General features: G+C 47.6%; 1 protein-coding gene across 40 annotated transcripts in view; it reads left to right on the forward strand.

Annotated features, from left to right (window-relative positions):
* Positions 1-20,545, forward strand: part of PTK2 (protein tyrosine kinase 2) — a 239,455-nt gene that overhangs the window by 73,856 nt on the left and 145,054 nt on the right. For 36 of the 40 annotated variants that reach the window (XM_021088851.1, XM_021088853.1, XM_021088840.1 and 33 more), the window contains 2 exons: positions 8,499-8,725; positions 17,927-18,093. In XM_021088851.1, the coding sequence (XP_020944510.1) occupies positions 8,531-8,725; positions 17,927-18,093 (362 nt within the window). In that variant the 5' untranslated portion in view covers positions 8,499-8,530. Of the gene's footprint in view, positions 1-8,498; positions 8,726-17,926; positions 18,094-20,545 lie in introns of those variants that run through there. The other 4 variants (XM_021088858.1, XM_021088856.1, XM_021088857.1 and 1 more) reach the window with 2 other exon arrangements.

Raw genomic sequence — 20,545 nt, forward strand, 5'->3', positions numbered from 1 at the left:
TGCCGGAGGAAACATCCTCATAAACCCCAGTGCGGTACAGTTTTTTAGACCTTTCTCAGCAAACTTCCGCATTGAACTATTAAAAAAAGGCAGATAACTGGAGAGTTTATGTTTTAAAAAGTTTTATTGGAGTTCCCGTCGTGGCGCAGTGGTTAACGAATCCGACTAGGAACCATGAGGTTGCGGGTTCGGTCCCTGCCCTTGCTCAGTGGGTTAACGATCCGGCGTTGCCGTGAGCTGTGGTGTAGGTCTCAGACGCGGCTCTGATCCCGCGGTGCTGTGGCTCTGGTGTAGGCCGGTGGCTACAGCTCCGATTCAACCCCTAGCCTGGGAACCTCCATATGCCGCGGGAGCGGCCCAAGAAATAGCAACAACAACAAAAGACAAAAAAAGACAAAAAAAAAAAAAAGTTTTATTGAAGTAGAATTGATTTACAGTGTTGTGTTGATCTCTGCTGTACAGCAGAGTGATTCAGTTATTCATACACTTTTGCATTATGGTTTATCACAGCATATATTGATTTGAAATACATTCATCTTACCAACACTTTATTAATTTGGGTTTTATAAAAAAAAAAAGGTTGTATTTTGCCGTTCCTGATTTCCTTAGGATTTTTTTTGTCTCCAAAAATTATTCATCAGTTACTTTTAAGGTCTCAATGTTAGAGATCTTGGAAGTTAATTTACAATTGCTGTTAAAGACTGATGTTGCATTTTATCAGGAATGTAACATTTACATTTTTAGTGGTCAGAGTTCCCGTCGTGGCGCAGTGGTTAACGAATCCGACTAGGAACCATGAGGTTGCGGGTTCGGTCCCTGCCCTTGCTCAGTGGGTGAAGGATCCGGCGTTGCCGTGAACTGTGGTGTAAGTCGCAGACGCGGCTCGGATCCAGCGTTGCTGTGGCTCTGGTGTAGGCTGGCGGCTACAGCTCCCATTCGACCTCTAGCCTGGGAACCTCCATGTGCTGCGAGAGCAGCCCTAGAAATGGCAAAAAGACAAAAAAAAATTTTTTTTGTTAGTGGTATTTCAGTAAAGTGAACATATGTTTACATAACTGTCATATTATCTGAAATTTAAACAACATTTTTGTGAAAATATTAGTTGAATTGTTATACAGGTGGTCCATGTTTTGTATAGTTCCAAAATGTACAAATTTAACTTTCTGTGATTTAGTTAAAAGTACCAGTCCCTCAACAGACGCTTCAGATTTTAGCTAGCAGGTATGTGAATTGTGAGTGGCTGCGTACAGTGCAAGCTCATTTTACGAATGGCTGTAGAAGTGACAGATGAGGCTTGTCGCCAGGGACCACTCACATCACGTTTTCAAAGTCTGCTGGCGAGTGTGCGCCTGTTCCTTTTCTTTAAGGGCTGCATCTGCAGCGTGTGGAAGTTCCCAGGCTAGCGGCGGAATTGGAACTGCAGCTGCTGGCCTACACCACAGCCACGATGGATCCGAGCTGCACCTGCGACCTACACCGCACTTCACGCAATGCCAGATTCTTAACCCACTGAGTGAGGCCAGGGATCGAACCCACATCCTCATGGATACTAGTTGGGTTTATAACCCGCAGAGCCACAATGGGAACTCCCTGTTATTCATTTTTATACACAGACAGCAGAGTGTGTAGTTGTGTTGCTTCCTTGTTTGCCGGGGATAAACCCGTGTGACATTTTACAGAAATAGATAATCAAAAGAGTAAATTGGCCAGCAAATACAAAACACAGAATTGAAACAAAGGGTGATAACACTGGAAGTAAAACTGGATGTAAGTAGATTGAAAATTGCTAATTGTGTAACAGAAATGGGAGGAGGCCTAGGTGTTTCTGGAGCCATGGTGTGAACCAGCACCTGTAATCTCATTAATTCAGCCAGGGGACCAAGCAGTTATTCCAATTTTTAAAGCCTCTAGACAAACTTAGGACAGGCTGTTAATGCTATAACTGGAGATCAAGCAAATGAAAAAAGTCAGGCATCATGGCAGGAAGTAGCAGAGTAGTAATTGTGCAGTATGGCAGAAACTTTTACTGCACAGTGTAGATAACTTTGCAGGATTCTAATTGAAGGTTAATGGAGTTACAGAAAAGAAAACAGCTGACTCTAGGAATCTAGATATGCAGCCCAAAGAGCTTTGTACAGGCAATCCTTTGACATAAATGAAGAAAAAATAGTTATGAAAAAAAGATGTCACTGAGGAAGGGACATGACAAAAAAGACAACATTAGAGGAACTCTCATCTATTTTATGACACAAAGTACAAAGGATAAAATGTGAATGGAAGGTGACCCAAGCTTAGGAAGGAGTACGGCATTTTGTCAAGGCTTTGATGCTCACTCTGCATCTTTAGTTTAGCAAGGAGAAGGCAAGCATTGTCCAAATGGCTTTGGTAGTCATTTTATGGCCCCACACTCCCACCTCTGCTTGCTTCACTTTAAATGCTGTAATTTTCGATTATGGAGAACAAGCCATCCCAGTGCTTGGTGGCTTCAGGTGGCATGCATTGTGGGTCTTGTTCAGATCTGCAGTCTGGGCAGGGTTTAACAGCTCATCTCTTCCCATGTGGTGCTGGCTGGGGCAGCACCACTAGGAGCCTGTGGGTCAACTTCAGGGTGGCGCTGTCACGTGTGCCATGTGACTGTGAAGCCAGCAGCAAGCTCACCTCAGGCTGTGGTTCTTGGGCTCACTCCGTTCTTGGGTTGCTTGAGCTTTTCCACAGCCCGGTGGTCGGGGTTGTCAGTGAGCGTCCTGAGGGAACCAAGGGACCCTACGTTCCTCCCTTCCTTTTTCATCTTGCTGTTGCCTTTATGAGCTGGCTTAGGATGTGTCTTAGCCTCGTCGGAAGCCCACCCACATTCAAGGGAAAGCAGCATAGACTCTGCCTCTTGAGTGGAGTATCAAGGTCGCATTGGAAGAAGAGCATCGGGACTGGGGGAATTTGGGAAATATAAACTGCCACACGTTGATATTATAGTATTAAACACTTAAGTCATTTAACATTAGCCTCTCTGTCTAGTAAAATCACTATTGGATGTTTAGGATATTCAGGTTAGACTTTTTCTGAGAAAATAAACCTAAGTTTTTTGTTTTGTTTTGATTTTTTGTTTGTTTTTGCTTTTTATGGCCTCACCCACGGCATATGGACGTTCCCAGGCTAGGAATCGAATGGAAGCTACAGCTGCCAGCCTACACCACAGCCACAGCAACACAGGATCCTAGCCGCATCTGCGACCCACACCACAGCTCACTGCAACCTCGGATCCTTAACCCACTGAATGAGGCCAGGGGTCGAACCGGCAACCTCATGGTTCCTAGTCGGATTCGTTTCTGCTGTGCCACGACGTGAACTCCCAGAAAATAAACCTAAATCTTATGTAAAAGAACAAAATTAGGGAGAAGAAAACTTCTGCCCTGCTCTAGTTTGTTTAAGGATTTGCTTTAACTGGGGTCAAACTCTTAAAAACTCTTAAAACTTGTTGATGTCTTATTTATCTATTTATTTATTTTGGTCTTTTTGCCATTTCTTGGGCCACTTCCACAGCATATGGAGGTTCCCAGGCTAGGGGTTGATTTGGAGCTGTAGCCACCCGCCTCTGCCAGAGCCACAGCAATGAGGGATCCGAGCCTCGTCTGTGACCTGTACCACAGCTCACGGCAACGCCGGATCCTTAACCCACTGAGCAAGGGCAGGGATCAAACCCACAACCTCATGGTTCCTAGTCGGATTCGTTAACCACTGAGCCACGACGGGAATTCCTTATTTTATTTTATGTTTTTAACTTAACTCCATCATTTTGCATTCTTTGCTGATTCTCTCATGTCAAGCATCTCCAGTTTTATTAAAGGGCCAGCTCATTTCAGATGTAATGAGGCTGCCTTCTTGGTGGGATCTCAGTACGTACAGTGAATATAAAAGAGCAGCTCTGGAGTAGGGGCTCATTGTGGCCCTTGGCCTTTCTCCTTCTTTCATATGTGCCGTTTGATGGAGCATTTATATCACGTTGTGGGGTGAACATTGGAGTCAATGCCAGGGTTTGTCAGCACCTGTTTCCTCACACCTGCCTTGGGACTGACTTGCTTTTCCCAAGAAAAGAAGTTAGGTACCAAGAACCCTTGAAATGTTTGCTGTGTTAATGAGAGGGAGACCTGAAGCCGGAAGGTCAGCGACTGAGACTGACAGGCTGTCTGCAGTCCCCTTTGCCATTGCAGGGAGCATGGGCCTCCTGCTGCAGTTCAGATCCAAACCAGGCAGCCTGGTGCCTGGGCCAGGCCTTGGCCAACTGTGGTCAGCAGAGTCGGGTAGGTCCTGGGACAGTTAACAGTCTCGGACAAAGTGAGGATATAATTGGTGTAAGCATCTAGAAACCCTTATAGCAGCTTGACATTCCTTCTGTGTTAACTGGCTCTGATGATAGAGGTTTTATGCTTGGCTTTTGTAGGCTTTTTATTTTTAAATTTCATTTTTCTAAAAATTGTTCTTCATCATATTTTACAAAAGTGTTGGTCTATGACAGGTTGGAAATCAAAACAAAATTGGTCCTTTACCGCAGATCATTTGAGGAGGAGGGGTCTAAAGCCCACAAATAAGCCAATTTTAAAAATGTTTTCATTTCCTCTTCTTTGATAGGAGTTTTTTGAAAAAGATACTCTGTAGTATGCAAAAATAGCAAATGCCTCTGACTGGTTAATCCTGAAAAGTTCTAAAAAATACAGCTGACGGAGTTCCCGTCATGGCGCAGCGGAAAAATAAATCTGAGTGGGAACCATGAGGTTGCAGGTTCGATCCCTGGCCTCGCTCAGTGGCTTAAGGATCTGGCGTTGCCTTGAGCTGTGGTGTAGGTCGTAGACGAGGTTCAGGTCTGGTGTTGCTGTGGCTGTGGTGCAGGCCGGCAGCTGTAGCTCCCCTTCAACCCCTGGCCTGGGACCTTCCATACGCCCCTGGGTATGGCCCTAAAAAGCTAATAACCATAGTAACAATAATAATAATACAGCTGACCACAGATCACAGAGAACTACAGTCACAACATCCTTTTCCTTAATGAAGATTTTATTTTTTCTGACGCAGTTTTAGGTTCACACCAAATTTGGGAGACTGCACGGAGATTTCCCACACACCACTGCTCCAGCACATGCCTAGCCTCCCCGTTATTTATGTCCCTCAGCAGAGTGGCTCATCTGCTACAGTTGATGAGCCTGTAGTGACACAGCGTAATCACCCAAAATCCATGGCTTAGCCTGCACTCCACTCCTGGTGTTACGCATTCTGTGGGTTTGGACAAACGGATGCCACAGAGCCACCATTACAGTGTCATGCAGGCTTTTAGTGCTCTGAAAATCCTCTGTGCTTTGCTTGCTCCTCCCTCCCTCCCTCCACCTCTGCAGTCACGGAAATTCTACTGTCTCTGCGGTTTTGCCTTTTGCAGAATGTCATAGAGTCGGAATCGTATAGCATGGAGCCTTTTCAGATGGACCTCTTTCACTTAGTAATAGGCATTTACGGTCCCTCCAAGCCTTTTCATGGCTCGATAGGTGGCTCATTCCTTTTTAGCGTGAATAGTACTACCTTGTCTGCATGTACCTAGTTTGTGTATCCATTCACACACCCAAGGATATCTTGGTTGCCTGCAAGGTTTGGCAATTATGAATAAAGCTGATAAAAACATTGATTACTTTTTGAATGTTTATTCACCTTTGTACTCCTCAAATAAATTCCCCCTTGGCATAATGTATTATTCTTTTTTTTTTTTTTTTTTTTTTGGTCTTTTTGTGTTTTCTAGGACCGCTCCCGTGGCATATGGAGATTCCCAGGCTAGGGGTCTAATCAGAGCCGTAGCCACCAGCCTACGCCAGAGCCACAGCAATTCGGGATCCAAGCCGCGTCTGCAACCTACACCACAGCTCACGGCAACGCCGGATCCTTAACCCACTGAGCAAGGGCAGGGATCAAACTCACAACCTCATGGTTCCTAGTCGGATTCGTTAACCATGCGCCATGACGGGAACTCCATAATGTATTATTCTTTAAAAAATTTTGTTGATTAAATTAACAGTCTCGCACCCATGTTTATAAGAAAGATTGTTTTGTGCCCTTTCGCGTATTGTCCTGGTCTGGGTTTGCTGGCCTCATAAAACGTGTTGGGAGATGTTAACTGTTTGTCCTCTGGAAGGATTTCTGTAAGATTAATATTGCCTGTTCCTTCTCTTGTTGGAAGAATTCAAATGTTCCTTTGTGGGAAGAAGTTTAATTCCAGATGGACCGTTTTTAATAGAATGGGTCTGTTAAGATTTATATTTCTCGTTTTGGTTTTGGTAGGTTGTTTTTCACAAGGAATTGTGCATGTATCTAAATGTTCACATTCATTGGCATACAGTTCGTAACATTCTCTTCTTACTCTTTTTATATTCTATTACTACCTCTTACTATATTACTAGTATTTTCTTCTCTAGTTTCTTTCATCCTTAATATTGCTAGGATTTGGCTTCTCTCTTTTTTTCCTAGATTCGTTTTGCGAGGGTTTTGTCAGTTGCATTACTCTTTCCAAAGAAGTAACTTGATTTTTTTCAGCTTTTAAATTATGCTTTTATTTATTTATTATTGTTATTTTTGGCCATGCCCAGGTCAGGGATTGAACCCCAGGCACAGCAATGACAATGCCTGATCCTTCACAGCTAGGCCACATAGGAACTCCCTAAATTGTACTTCTAGATATGGATGCTTGATTTCCCATCTTTATTTCTACTGCATGTGTTTAAAAGTATAGATCTATGGAGTTCCTGTCGGGGCTCAGTGGTTAATGAACCTGACTAGCATCCATGAGGACTCAGGTTCAATCACTAGCCTTGTTCGGTGGGTTAAGGATCTGGCATTGCCATGAGCTGTGGTGTAGGTTGCAGACACGGCTCAGATGTGGCATTGCTGTGGCTGTGTTGTAGGCTGGCGGCTATAGCTCAGATTGGACCCCTAGCCTGGGAACCTCCATATGCAGAGGGTGTGGCCCTAAAAAGACAAAGAAGCAAATAAATAAAGTATAGATTTAAATCTAACCACAACTCTATCTAGATCTCGTTTTGATACTTATTTTTATTGTATCATTCAAAATACTTTGAGTTCCTTTTTTGACTAATGAGGTACTTGAAATACATTGCTTAATTTCCAGACAGTTAGCTATTTTCTTCTTTTTTCTTTAAAAATTGTTTTATTATAGTTGATTTACAGTGTTCTGTCAGTTTCTGCTGTACAGTAAAGTGACCCAGTTAGAATTTTCTAATTATCTTTTTGCTCTTGCCCAGCTTAATGGTAGACACAGCACTGAAAATACTCTTGGTGATTTTAGTCCTTTGGTAATTATTGAATCCTGCGCTTTCATCTAGCACATGGTCAACTTTGGTAAATATTTCACCTGCAGGGATGAATTGTCCTTGGGTGTAGTGTTTCTGCCTGGCAGGTTGTGTGTTAATGATGCTATTCAGGTCTTGTCTGTGATGCTGAAAGTTAGAAGGGTGGTGGGTCTGCAGTACTCAGCCTCTGCTCTTAGAGGCTCACTTTGGGCTCAGTTTCCACCCTGGAGATGGTCATCAAGGGACACATAGCGCAGGTGTGGCTCAGTTGTCCAGCCTGTCCTCTCGCCAGCATCCCAGGCCCCTCGAACTCCTGATTTGCCTCTCGCTGCCAGAGCTTTGCTCGTCTCTCTCGTTAGTGGCTCTTAGATCCCCAGGGTCTCGCAGGCCCAGGGTTCGCAGGTGCCCTCTGGGAAGAGGCTGCCCCCGTCTGTTCCTGCCTCCATCTCTGCCGCCTGTTGTCGTGGCCTCTGAGGGTCTCAGGCCTCAAACATTTGCGTTGTTTTCTAACCTGGCTTTTCTGAGTTTCCTCAGTGGGCTTCATAGTCTTGCCAAGCTGTCCCTCAGGTTCAAGTGGCAGTTCTCCTGTCCCGCTAGGCACAGCCGTTGAGCATGCTGTCCCGTGGTGCGTGTTGCCAGTTGTGACCTCTCGGACGCTCCCGAGCGACTCAGTGGAAGGACGCTGTTCCAATCCAGGTTTCTTGTCACCAGTGCTTAGGGAGCGGCCACTCCCAGGCTGCCATGGTTGAGGAAAGGACTTGTGTTTCACAAAGAAGTTTTCCAAAGCAGGTAGCAAACTTGACACACTGGGTGCTCCCGTGAGATTGTCTCACAGACTGAAAGGCTGGGATTTAAAAGGGGAGGGTGTTACGTTACATGGTTTATAGATAACACAGCGAATTTTTGACCCAGCTAAAGCAGGGTTCCTGGCCTTTTAATAATGTGTTTAGTAGATATTTGTTATGTTGCTGTGAATTAGGTGCTGCTCTGGGTGCAGAGTCGGGGGAGGGAATTCAGTGATGAGCTCCCAGTTCTCCCGCTCACCTTCCGCACATGGCGTCACAGGGAGAGAATAAGGGACAGTGTTGTTATGTAAGTAGCAACAAAACCCGTTCTAATCAGTTGATTTCAAGTATTGCACACTGAATTTTTTTTCTTTTACAGAATATGACAGATACCTAGCATCTAGCAAAATAATGGCAGCTGCTTACCTTGACCCAAACTTGAATCACACACCGAATTCAAGTACCAAGACTCACCTGGGCACCGGTGTGGAACGTTCCCCCGGGGCGATGGATCGAGTGTTGAAGGTCTTTCATTATTTTGAAAGCAACAGTGAGCCAACCACCTGGGCCAGTATTATCAGGCATGGGGATGCTACTGACGTCAGGGTAAGTACCTTCTCCTAGGACACACCCGCAGCCTATGTTTAGGTCAAATGTTAAGGGCACGCACCCAAAAAAGAGGAAGGAATAATTTTATTCCCATATTTCAGAGAGGTTACCTTTCCTCTGCAGTATGTGCTGTTACTATGTGACTGACCCAGAGTTGTCACTGATGTAAAATTCCTTAGAAAAAGAATAACTGCATCATATTATTCTCAGAGTGCCAATGGCTTGTTTTTCTCTCCTGTTTTTTTAAAAAAATCTCTTTGAAGGATACAAGAAAACAAAGCTATTAAAACAGCCTCTAGTAACTGCTGAAATAATTTGTTTTCTAGAAAGTGTAATTTTGAAGGTATTCACACGACTCCAAGTAGGATAGATTCTTGAGACCCTGATAGCTGTCTTCTCTCTACCAGACAGTGGGCAGGGTCTGGGGAAGTGAAGGCTCTGCTCACGCAGCTCACAGTCTGGTGTGGGAGAGCCCGTGGGCTTCACCAAGGCGCAGAAAGTACTTCCCCAGCTGCTCCAGGGGGCCAGGAGCCTGCAGGAGTGAGCGCGTGTGGATGTGGGCAGTAGCTGGAAGGGGTGTCCTCCGGGTGCTGCTGAGATGACAGAGTTGTGTCTATGAGAAACCCGTCATAGGCAGAGGTTGCGGCCAGGGAGGCGTGAGCAGGTGGCACCGTGATTTCAGAAAGCCGAGTTCAAAGCCTGGGTCTTCAGGACACTTACCTTGATCATGTGTGGAAGAAACCCTCCCACTTGGTCACGTTCATCCGAGGAGGACAGATGCCCAGTGAGTGGTGATGAAATCAGTTCATTTGCTAGTTTTAACTTACAGGCCCTAGCGATGTTTAAAGCACAATAAGGGGGGTGATAGAGCTTAGACTTCAGCTACATATTACATGTGACTTGTGTGTAACATTCTGTTACTTCCGTGATATTGTAACACTGACTACTCAGATGGATTGATTAGTAAAAGAAGAATCATTCGCTCAGGATTTGAACTACATGTTAGTATCTATCCATGTGTTATACTTGAAATACAGCAGTCTCTTTTTACAAGCTTTTTATGAAGCTTGGTGGCTTTTTCTATCGTTCCATTTTATGTTTAACCTCATAAACACAATCACTGGAGAAGAGCCTTGGACATGTAACATTTAAGGGAAGGCTGTTAGAGTACATCCTACTTTTTGTAAATTTCAGATACCATGAGAGAGGAAATTCTTTAAATCATCACAACAGCCTTAACAAGCATCAGAGCATTTGTGCAGGAGGGAACCTTTAAAAGATTATGAATTTGACCAGACATTGAGCAGATGTTCAAGTTTTATTTTGTCAGATATTGCATCTTGGAAAGACTCCATGACAGATGTGCCTTGGTTTAGGGTTGCGTGTGTTCTTTTGTACGTGAGAGGACTCTCTATGGAGAGAACCGATGAACCAGCTGCATGTCAGCCTGCAGCCAGTGTTAAAAGACTCACCAGGCAATATTGCAAAGAAAGTTAAACCAGATACAGATACATGAGTTATGAGGATATATTTGTCAAACTTTTAGGAAGATCAATACAAGCACATCTGTGTGGCCCAGAAGCAGGTTGTTTATTCCATAGTGATTGGTGAATGTGTGACATAAAGCAGGTCTTAGCAGTTGATTGATTTTCACCAGGAGGCAGAGAAACCTGGGTTATCATTGCTTGACCTTAGCCCTCTCCTGAGGTAGCATGAAATCCACCTGATACTAGGTCACTGTGATGGAAAGTGGGTATTATTCATAACCCACGTTCATCTAAAGCTGTAACATTTGAAAATGCAGTATTTTCATTGTCAGTTAATTAATAGATGGATCTAACAATCAACCATTTTCTGAGAGAAGATAGCTTATTGTGGTCCAGAGTCACTGAAGAATTAGGTTGAGTCTCAGACTTCCTGCACTGCCCAGGTGGGAGCCGCGTGCAGCTGCTGAGTCCTGGAGTGTAGCTTGTCTGAAGTGACATTGTGTTAGTATAAAATTGCACACCAGACTTCAAAGATTTAGTGTGAGAAAAGAATGTAAAATATCTCCTCCGTAAGTTATTGCAGTTTTCTTCTTGGCCTGCTGGGTTAAAGAAAATATATTATTAAAATTTAATTTACCCGCTTCCTTTTACTCTTTTTTAATGTGGCTGTTAGAGACTTTTAACAACATGTGTGCCTTGCTGTGTATTCCTGCTGGGCAGCTGTGCTCTATTGAAAGTATTATCTCTGCTTGACTCAGAAGAACCAAAGCCTTTGGAGGAGTTGAAGGTTTTTCACCAGGAAAAATCTAGATTCTTGTTATAACTCATTACAGAGGTTTTATTTATTTTCTGTACTTTTTTCTTTTTTAATTTTGTCTTTTTAGTGCCGCACCTGCAGCATATGGAGGTTTCCAGGCTAGGGGTCCAATCGGAGCTCTAGCCACCGGCCTATGCCACAGCCACAGCAACACCAGATCTGAGCCGGGTTTGTGACTACACCACAGCTCACGGCAACGCCAGATCCTTAACCCACTGATCGAGGCCAGGGGTTGAACCTGCATTGTCATGAATGCTAGTCAGATTCACTTCCACTGAGCCATGACGGGAACTCCCCAGAGGTTTTATTTCTCATGCTATAATTAACACATTTCACTCCTATTGTATATATGTGCTAATGACGTGTTAATTGTATAGTCATTCCCGAAAGGAGTCACAGGTGAGTAGGTAGAGCATACGGAACAGCAGCAGGAGAAAACCGGCATTCCCTGAAGGGCTCCGGACACCGCAGGCTTAGGCCTCATGGCCTTGGCACTCACAAACCATCACTGGCCACATGTGCAGCCTCTGGGTGTGAGAAAGGCCATATGGCCATGAGGCCTCTTCACGGTGGGATCTGTGAGATGGGCACGGAGGCACATTCCATCTCTGTCACCAGCCTGGCCCTGTATAACTGCCCAAGTACCACTAGAATCAGGTGCAAGTTGGAAATCCAGTTACGACTACTCAACAGTGGGGACAGCCAGGCGTGTCCTGTCCCTGAATGATCCGCGGCCCTTGGTCAGAAACAGTTGTCCTGGCCGTGGCCAGGTGTCGGTCGTGTGGTGGGGGAAGTGTGGGGGTCAGTCCGGGAAAGCTCCGCTGAATTAACCTGCCAGACCATACTGAGTAGGATCGGTCCTCTAGACACGTTGTGCTGACACTTCAGGATGACGGAGTGTAGAGCAGTCCTCCTGGAGAAGTCTCCTACGCAGGAAGCAGGATGACATTTAGGTCAGACCTGCGGTGGTGCTGGACGCAGGGTGACACTGGGACTGTATCTCCAGAGGCCCTGGAGACCTCTGACGTCTCCACCAGATACGTCACCAGTCACGGAGACTTGCAGGTATCCGCAGAGGAACAAGAACATTGGGTTACCATAGGCTCTCTTTGGCAAAACAGCCGGGCGACTTGATGGAGCATGAAGACAGTGTGACCCCGGCAGGAAATAACTGTCGTGGGCTCGGGGCGGTCTCTGCAGACCTCTGAGAGTCTTCATGGGCTCTTCACGCTGTGGCTGCGGTCTAATCCTGCACGCTCCCCGTTCCACACCTGCACCCCGTTCTGATGGGTCTCACTCTGAGTTTAAGACCTGAGCCACCCAGCTGCATGTGTACCTCTCGTCTCTGCCTTTCCTTTTCTTTCTCCAAAGGACCAAAGGGCTTCAAGACTAAGGGTTTCCCCATTTTAGTTGAGTAGGTCCCTTGGCATCATCTCTTAACTCTCGTTTACTCTTACCCTGCCCCCAGCACCCCTGCCCCAGTACCCCTGCCCCCAGTTCCCTACACCCTGTACCCCTACCCCCAGCACCCCTGCTCTCTGTACCCCTACCCCCTGTGCACTACCCCTAGTAACTCTGCCCCCGTACCCTGCCCCCAATACCCCTGCCCCCAATACCCCTGCCCCCAGCACCCCTGCCCCCAGTTCCCTACACCCTGTACCCCTACCCCCAGCACCCCTGCCCTCTGTACCCCTACCCCCTGTGCACTACCCCTAGTAACTCTGCCCCCTGTACCCTGCCCCCAATACCCCTACCCCCAGTACCCCTGCCCCCAGTACCCCTGACTGCAGTACCCCTACCCCCTCTACTCCTACCCCTAGTGCCCTACCCCCCTGTATCCTTACCCCCAGTACCCCTGCTCCCAGTACCCCTGTCCCCTGTATCCTACTCCTAGTACCCCTGCCCCCTGTACCCTACCCACAGTGCCCTAACCCCCGTACCCCTGCCTCTTCCTCTTGCTTACTCTTACCCTATCCCCAGTGCATTAGCTGATCCTGTCCACATTGTCTTCAGGATGAACCTGGAATCCCCCACATCATGGGACCCCCACTGCACACCTTTCTTGGAGCCCCCCGTCTCCCGTGAGCATGTTGCATCGTCTCCCCACATCCTGCTCTCCCATCTCCCCACTCCGCTGGCTGGTTCAGAATCCACTTGCTAGGACGGTCCTGTTACAATGGAAGCCAGAGCATGCCACTCCTTCACTCAAACCTTGCAGCGCCGCCTTCTCTGCTCAGAGTGGGCATTCCCGTCCTTCGGGAGCCTCTCGCCTCCTCGTCTCCCGGGCCTTTACTCTGCTTCCTGGACAGTATCTCTGATACGGCAGCCTTCTCATCAGTGTGCTCCACACCCCCAAGAGCTCCCCATTTCTCTCAGAGGAACGGCCTACAAGGACCTATGGGATCTGGCTCCTCGTTCCCCATCCCAGAGGTTCCCGAAAGCAGAGCATCCTTGTGATGCCTCATTTTAGCCCAGTGATACCCACTTTGGACTGGAAAGTCACACGTTTATGTTCCTTTATGCCCGTAAGCTTGTGGTCATTTGTTAGAGCTGCAGTGGGAAACTCGCAGAGTCGCTGTAGGTCGGCGACACAAAGGTGCACACTTTGTCTTGGAGGACCGTGAGGGGCCGTGTCTGCTGCCACACCAGGAGGAGGAGGCGCCCCGCGGCTGGAGAGTGGGCTTGGGGTTTCCGCCTCTTGCATTCAGTGACCGAATGACAATAGTCCTACCTGGACAGGTGTGATCAGAGAATGGCAGGAACCCACCGGCTTCCTGACCATGCGGAGTATCCGAAAGAGACGCACATGGAGGACAGTGACCCCTGCACGTAGCAAAGGACAGATGGGCCCTGACGAGCGCACGGGGTCGTTCTCAGGAGGAAGTAAAGAGGAACAATGCTGAGAGCCCCTGTGTGGCTGCACCCTGTGTGGCCCTTGTAATCATCACAGGAGCGTTGCTAATTGCCTGTCCGGAATGTCAGCCAACCTTTTTGTTTTTTGGTCTTTTTACGACCACACCCGCGGCATATGGAGGTTCCCAGGCGAAGGGTCCAGTTGAAGCTGTAGCTGCCAGCCTACACCACAGCCACAGCAACTCGGGATCTGAGCTTCATCTTCGTCCTTCATCACAGCTCATGGCAATGCTAGATCCTTAACCCACTGAGTGAGGCCAGGGATTGAACCCGCGTCCTCATGGATGCTAGTCAGATTTGTTTCCACTGAGCCATGACGGGAAGTCCAGCCAGCCCTTTTTATCTTGTCTCTTGCCTCACCGTCCCTGCAAACCAATTGCTTTGACCATCACCTCCTTCCTGTGCCTGACTCTCAGCCTTGTGGGTCAGGGTCACATCTCAGCTGTCATTGCATCACGGCGCCTTTAGATGAGAGGGGCGTGCCTGATTGGATGCGAAGCACAGGGCTGTGTGGCTGTTTTCTGCTTGTGGAGAAGGTCACTTTTTTTTTTTAAATGGCCACGCCTGTGGCATAAGGAGTTCCTGGACCAGGGGTCAAATTGAAGCCGCAGCTGCTACCTATAGCACTGCTGCAGCAATGCCAGATCCTTAATCTGCTGCTCCACAGTGGGAACTCCAAGGTCACTTCTTTTCAAAGCATTATCTGAAAGACCTGGCCAAATTGAACCAAGCAAAATCATTAAAAAAAACTTTTAGAAAGAAAAATTACAGCCTTATCTTGCTAGCTAGCAATCAAAGAAATATAACAGGAAAACACACCCCCCCTTTGGTCTATCAAATTGATAACATTTTAAGATTGATTTTATCCAGTTTTGGCCTGGAGGTAAGGGACAGTCTGGGACAGTCTGCGTCACATGTAATTGGTGTGGTTTTGTTGGAGCTCAGTTGGGCTGTACTTACCAAAATGTCACGTTTTAAGTAGCCTTTAACCCAGCATGTCTGTTTCCAAGCAGTGCTTATCCGCATGTGTGACGACGGCTAGAAGGATGGTCACGGCCTATTACTTCCATTTCCACCTCCCTTCCCCCCAAAACAAGGAACTAAAAAAGCAAGGTGACTGGAGTGCCCACTGTGGCTCAGCAGGTTAAAAGCCTGCCTTGTATGCGTACGGGTGCGGGTTCAATCCCTGGCCTCGCTCAGTGGGTTAAGGATCTGGTATTGCTGTGGCGCTGGTGTAGGCCGGCAGCTGTAGCTCTGATTAGACCCCTAGCCTGGGAGCCTCCACATGCCGCGGGTGTGGCCCTAAAAAGGACGGGAAAAAAAAAGGAAATGACCGCCTCCCAGTAGTGAGGGGCTGGTTGCTGTGTCCCCACCGGGGTACGAACAGGAGGCAGACACCGGCTTCCTTCCCTCCAACATGAGACTCTGATCAGGAAAAGGCCTGGGCTAAGGTATGAAAGAGTAAATGGAGATCTCAACCTTACGCTGAGGGCTGGGTTGTCCTGAGCCTTTGAAGCCAGGATGAGGAATTTAGATTTAATTTAGCTGCCTTTAGTTGCATGTTATAAACCCTTATCCTGTTATCTCCCGGGAGACAGTTGCTTTTCTAAGTGTATGTATTCCCGAAGTGATGTGCTCGTGTACTGGCGTCTGTGTGTGTGACATGGAAAAGGTAGTCTTTCCATATGGCCGCATTGTAGTATTTGTTGAGTTTGCATCTCTCACTAAATATTTAGCTCTAAAAGTTCTTTGTTTGGTTATCCAGAACCAAATACTTGGTTCTCAGTGTTGTTGCTGAGCACACAGATGCACATTCAGCATCAAGTGTTTAAGTATCTTGTGTGTTCATAATCTTGGCTGCTCTCCAGATTGAGTCAGAGACAACACTTACGCGAGTACCGGAGGAAGAGAGATAGGACAGGACTCAATGTGGAAGCATAACGGAAAAGCAGAAGATGAAGTAAAGGGAAACGTCTGTGTGTTTGTTGCCTGATGTCATAGTGCAGAGTGAAGCTGCAACATGGTTTTTGGTTCACGGTCCCACAGGATAGCGACTCTTGGTTAGGCAGCCCCACGCTTGAAACCACTCTGGCTGCTTCTGGCAGTGCGATCCAGTGACCTGACCAAACCTGTCTGTCCCACAAGACATCAAGACTGAGAACCTGCCTTCTCCTAATTGGCACCACATTTTTGGACTCAGCATCTCTAATTGATACTGCTGCTCTGCAGGAGGGCTCCTGTGGGTGCCCCGTGGGAGAGGGCCTGCGGGTAAAATCTGCCACAGTCACCTGGGAAGGCACCCAAGAAGGTGGGACCGCTCCTAGGGTGCTGATGGCAAGTACAGCCCTAAGGAGTGGTGGTGCGCTGCCTTGCTCTCTGTGTCGGATGTGTAGCCACAACAGGAGCAGGGCTGCTCTGGGACTGACGTGGAGCAGAGAGAGGGGGGGTGGGGGGGCACGTCTGAACACTGGGGGAGCTGAGCTGGCAGAGCTGGGACGGGAGACAGAGGCGCCTTTGTGGGAGTTTGAAAGAGGCGCCGGCTCCTGCCCTCTGCAGCTCAGGGATTTGGATGTTGGCGAGGAGAAGCTGCGGAGTTGCCTCTCAGAGAATTAGCAGAAAGAGACGTCCTTCCCACCCCCCCAGAGCACAAGGGTTTCTAGAGCTCGGCCCCCACTGCCCCTCGTGACAGGACACCTCGGGTGGCACACGGCCTGCACCGCCTCGTCTGGCGACCCTGTGGCAGATTCCAGGCCGTGCCTCCCAAAGCCAGAAAGCCGCTTCGTGCTCCTCCCAGCGTCCTTCCTCTCCCAGTGAGCGTTCGTCTTCAGGAGGCCGCTTGGCCTCCCCAGCCTGGTTCGTTGGAGCCTTCGCCCTGTTGCTCTGCTTGCTCCTGCCCTTCGTCCTCCCTCTGCCGTGCCCTGTGCTTGGCCCACAGCCTTGTCCTGGGGCTCCGGTGCTGTGGTGTGGACGCACCGGGGCCTTGACAGCTGTCTGTGGAGGTGCTGCTATTGGCCTTTCCTCACGGGGAGGGCTGGGAAATCCATGGTGTGTGCAGAACTTTTAAGGTGTGTCTTGCATTATAAGTTACATGATAGCTTCAGTTAGTTGCTACTTTTTAAAAACCAGGAATGTTTTTTTTAATAGACAATACTGGGTTTCTTCAAAGTAGACATTTTCGTGGTAATATCAGCATCATTTTTAAAACCCCTTGTTAACAGCTTGAAAGATGGATGGCCCTGGATTCTGATTAGCTCACCCTCATGTGAGGCGGCGGGCAGTTTCCGTCACACTCCCAAGTGAGTCTTCCGTATAGCCTTCCTGTTCACAAATAGACGTGCGACCACCATGGTTCTGGGGGACAGAAGGACAGGGCAGGAATCAGTTCTAACGCTTTCCTTCCCACAGCCCGAGGAGAAACGTCACCTTCTCTGGGGAGTTGCCCCATGCCCTCCCTCAAAGGCTGCCTTCGTCTCCTCTGAACTCACAGGGCCGCTGCCAGAGATGGGATTGCCCATCAGGCAGTAGAGAGCAGAGAGCAGCTGGTCAGGCTCAGCGTGGAATAGCTTTTCCTGGCATCAGTATCGGAAACACGGCCTCGGCTGTGCGTTCCTCAGTGTGTGTCTTTAAAGAAAGATGTTACAGTTGCCGCCCGTTCTCCGCAGCGCTCGGCTCAGCAGGTATAACCCTCCACACTCTCCTGCTCAGGAGGTGACGCCCCCAGGGCGGCGGGCAGGCTCGGAGGAGTAGGGGTGATGCAGAAATAACAGAGAAAGGGGAAGTGTCTTTATGGTGGGCTTTGAAAACTTTGTTCTTAACAATACGAGTTGCGAAAAAAAGATTCCTATGTAAAATTGATGTATTTAAATTGATACGCTTTTACCAAAGATGTCTGATAATTAACTGAAAGAAATGAACATTGTGTTAACTTTCAGCATGCAGTTTTTGTTTATAACCGTCGTTTTTGTGGGGGGTATGTTTTAGGGCATCATTCAGAAGATAGTGGACAGTCACAAAGTAAAGCACGTGGCCTGCTATGGATTTCGCCTGAGTCACCTGCGGTCAGAGGAGGTGCACTGGCTCCATTTGGATATGGGTGTCTCCAGTGTGAGGGAGAAGTATGAACTTGCACACCCACCAGAGGAGTGGAAGTAAGACTACAAACCTACTTTGGGGTGACTCGAACTTGATTTGTTGTGTATATGAAAGACGTGCTCAAGAGGGGGTTACCTGTGCTTCCTTTTCACCCTGATTGTCCTGACGACGCCTGTGTGAATCGCGCTGACTGGTAATGACTCACCAGTGACCTCTGCTGGCCCCTCTGTGGCCGTCTCTGGGCACCGCTTTGCTTGCTTTCCTTGCTCAGCCACCTGATGGATCCCGTCCTTTTGCGATGCTCTTTCGCTCCTCCCACGTCTCTGGTCGGTGCTGCGCTGTCAGCCTCAGCTCTGAGTCGAACTCAAGCCCTGGTGCTTGTACTTGCTGTTCTGCTGTCATCCTTGTGCCCTGCAGAGCCCACACCTAGTCACCTGTTCATGGGCTGCAGAGCTCGCTTTCACCGCGCCCGGTAGAGTCTGTATATTTGGTGTTCGCATGACAACATTGAGATGAGGAAGGGGTCGCTTGGGGCCATCCTGACCTTAGGGGAACCCACATCATCAGGGAGACTTTCCAGAAGTGCCTGTGATTATCCTTTCTCTGCTTCTCTCCTAGTAATTTCTTTCACTTTTAAGTAAACCGGATGTTCGTAGGAAATTGTATGTCTAAAACGCGTTTGAGAGAAGTTTAACTTGTGAAATGGGCTTCTTCCACCGAAGAACTCAGTTTTAGAGAGAATATGCTGCAGCAATGAAGGTGATCGTAGAGTGAGGAGGCCTTTCAGCCACGGGTCTAAATAGATGAGACATTTTAGAAGAAACACAAACACGTCTAAGTGAGTAAATCTTTAGTTGAGTACGTTCTTGTCCCAGTTACAATTCGTCAAAGGAATATAGTTGTATTTTCAAATTTATCAAATAGCTGGAGCTGAACTAACAAAAAATATTCTGTGAGAATGCAGTTTGCCTGGTTGTCATCAATGGTTAGGAAAGATTTGACCGCCCTCTATTTTGTTAATTAAATAAGTGTTTAAAATTAAAAAAAAAAAAACATATTTGAAAGTTACTTTAACACGTCTAGGCATTCCTGCCTTGGCGAAGTGAGTTAAGGATTCAGCATTGTTTCTGTGGTGGGGATGGGTTTGATCCCTGGCCTGGTGCAGCGGGGATCCGTGTTGGTGTTGCTGCACCTGTCACACAGGTTGCAGCTACGGCTCGGATTCAGTCTCTGGCCCAGGCACTTCTGTGTGTCATGGGTGCAGACTTAAAAAAGAAAAAAAAAAAAAAAAAACCAAACCTCTAGGTGTTTTTAATCACACGGTTCTGTTACCGTCTTAGTTTACGGGGGGTGGTGGAGGCAGCCTTCCTTGTAGTGATAGTCTTCCTGCTGAGTGGAGTGTTGAACGAAGGTCTCTGGGTAAACAAGGTTTGTTCTTGTTTTTAAGCCAGTTTATTTCACCTAATTTCAGGTAGAATTGAGTAGGCACTATTTAATGGAGCCCAAATCCTCAAAAGTAAGGGAACTTTGGCTGACCTCCCCGGATGAAGGATGATGAAGATGCTGCTGATACTGACGGAGACGGTGACGGTGACACGTTGTCGCCATCACAGGGCTGTTCAGAGCCAGGCTCTGTGCCCGTTATGTCTGTGTGTCATTTGTGTATTTGTAGTTTGTAAACTGCACATGTCATTTACCCAAACCCCAGGAGGTAAAGACTTGTTACTCCTTATTTTACAGGTGAACACAGAGACACAACAAGTGTGATTTAAGTTGTACTCCCATAGAGAGTTCGTGACACAGTTTTTTTTTTTGTTTTTTTTTTGTCTTTTTTTGTTGTTGTTGTTGTTGCTGTTGCTATTTCCTGGGCCGCTCCCGCGGCATATGGAGGTTCCCAGGCTAGGGGTCGAATCGGAGCTGTAGCCACCGGCCTACGCTAGAGCCACAGCAACGCGGGATCCGAGCCGTGTCTGCAACCTACACCACAGCTCACGGCAACACCGGATCATTAACCCACTGAGCAAGGGCAGGGATTGAACCTGCAGCCTCATGGTTCCTAGTGGGATTCGTTAACCACTGCGCCACGACGGGAACTCCGTGACACAGTTTTGACTTGGATTTTACTATCTGATTTCATCGTATGGGTTTTTAAAATCAGCGTGCGTATCTCAGTAGGAGGAATATGATCTTCAGAACTCGGAGATTGTAGCCAGGCTTATGAGATGCGTGAGGTGCACGGATCGGACATCGTAGAGGCGATGAAAGGAGAGAATGTGATGGGAGGTGTACTTGATACACGCGTGGCTCCTTTGAGAGTGTGAAGGTTAATGGTGCTCGTTCTAAAATGTCAGTGAGGAGCAGGGGCGGTTAGAATAACCAAGCAGGTTCAAAGGGAACCACGACTGAAGTTCCAGAAATCATCGGATAGATAAAACAGCAGATTAGACATAACCAGAAAATTGTAAACAAAAAGGCGGATCTGAGAAAATTGGCCCAAAATCACAGAGA

This window comes from Sus scrofa, chromosome 4 (assembly GCF_000003025.6).
Source record: "Sus scrofa isolate TJ Tabasco breed Duroc chromosome 4, Sscrofa11.1, whole genome shotgun sequence".
NCBI lineage: Eukaryota > Metazoa > Chordata > Mammalia > Artiodactyla > Suidae > Sus > Sus scrofa.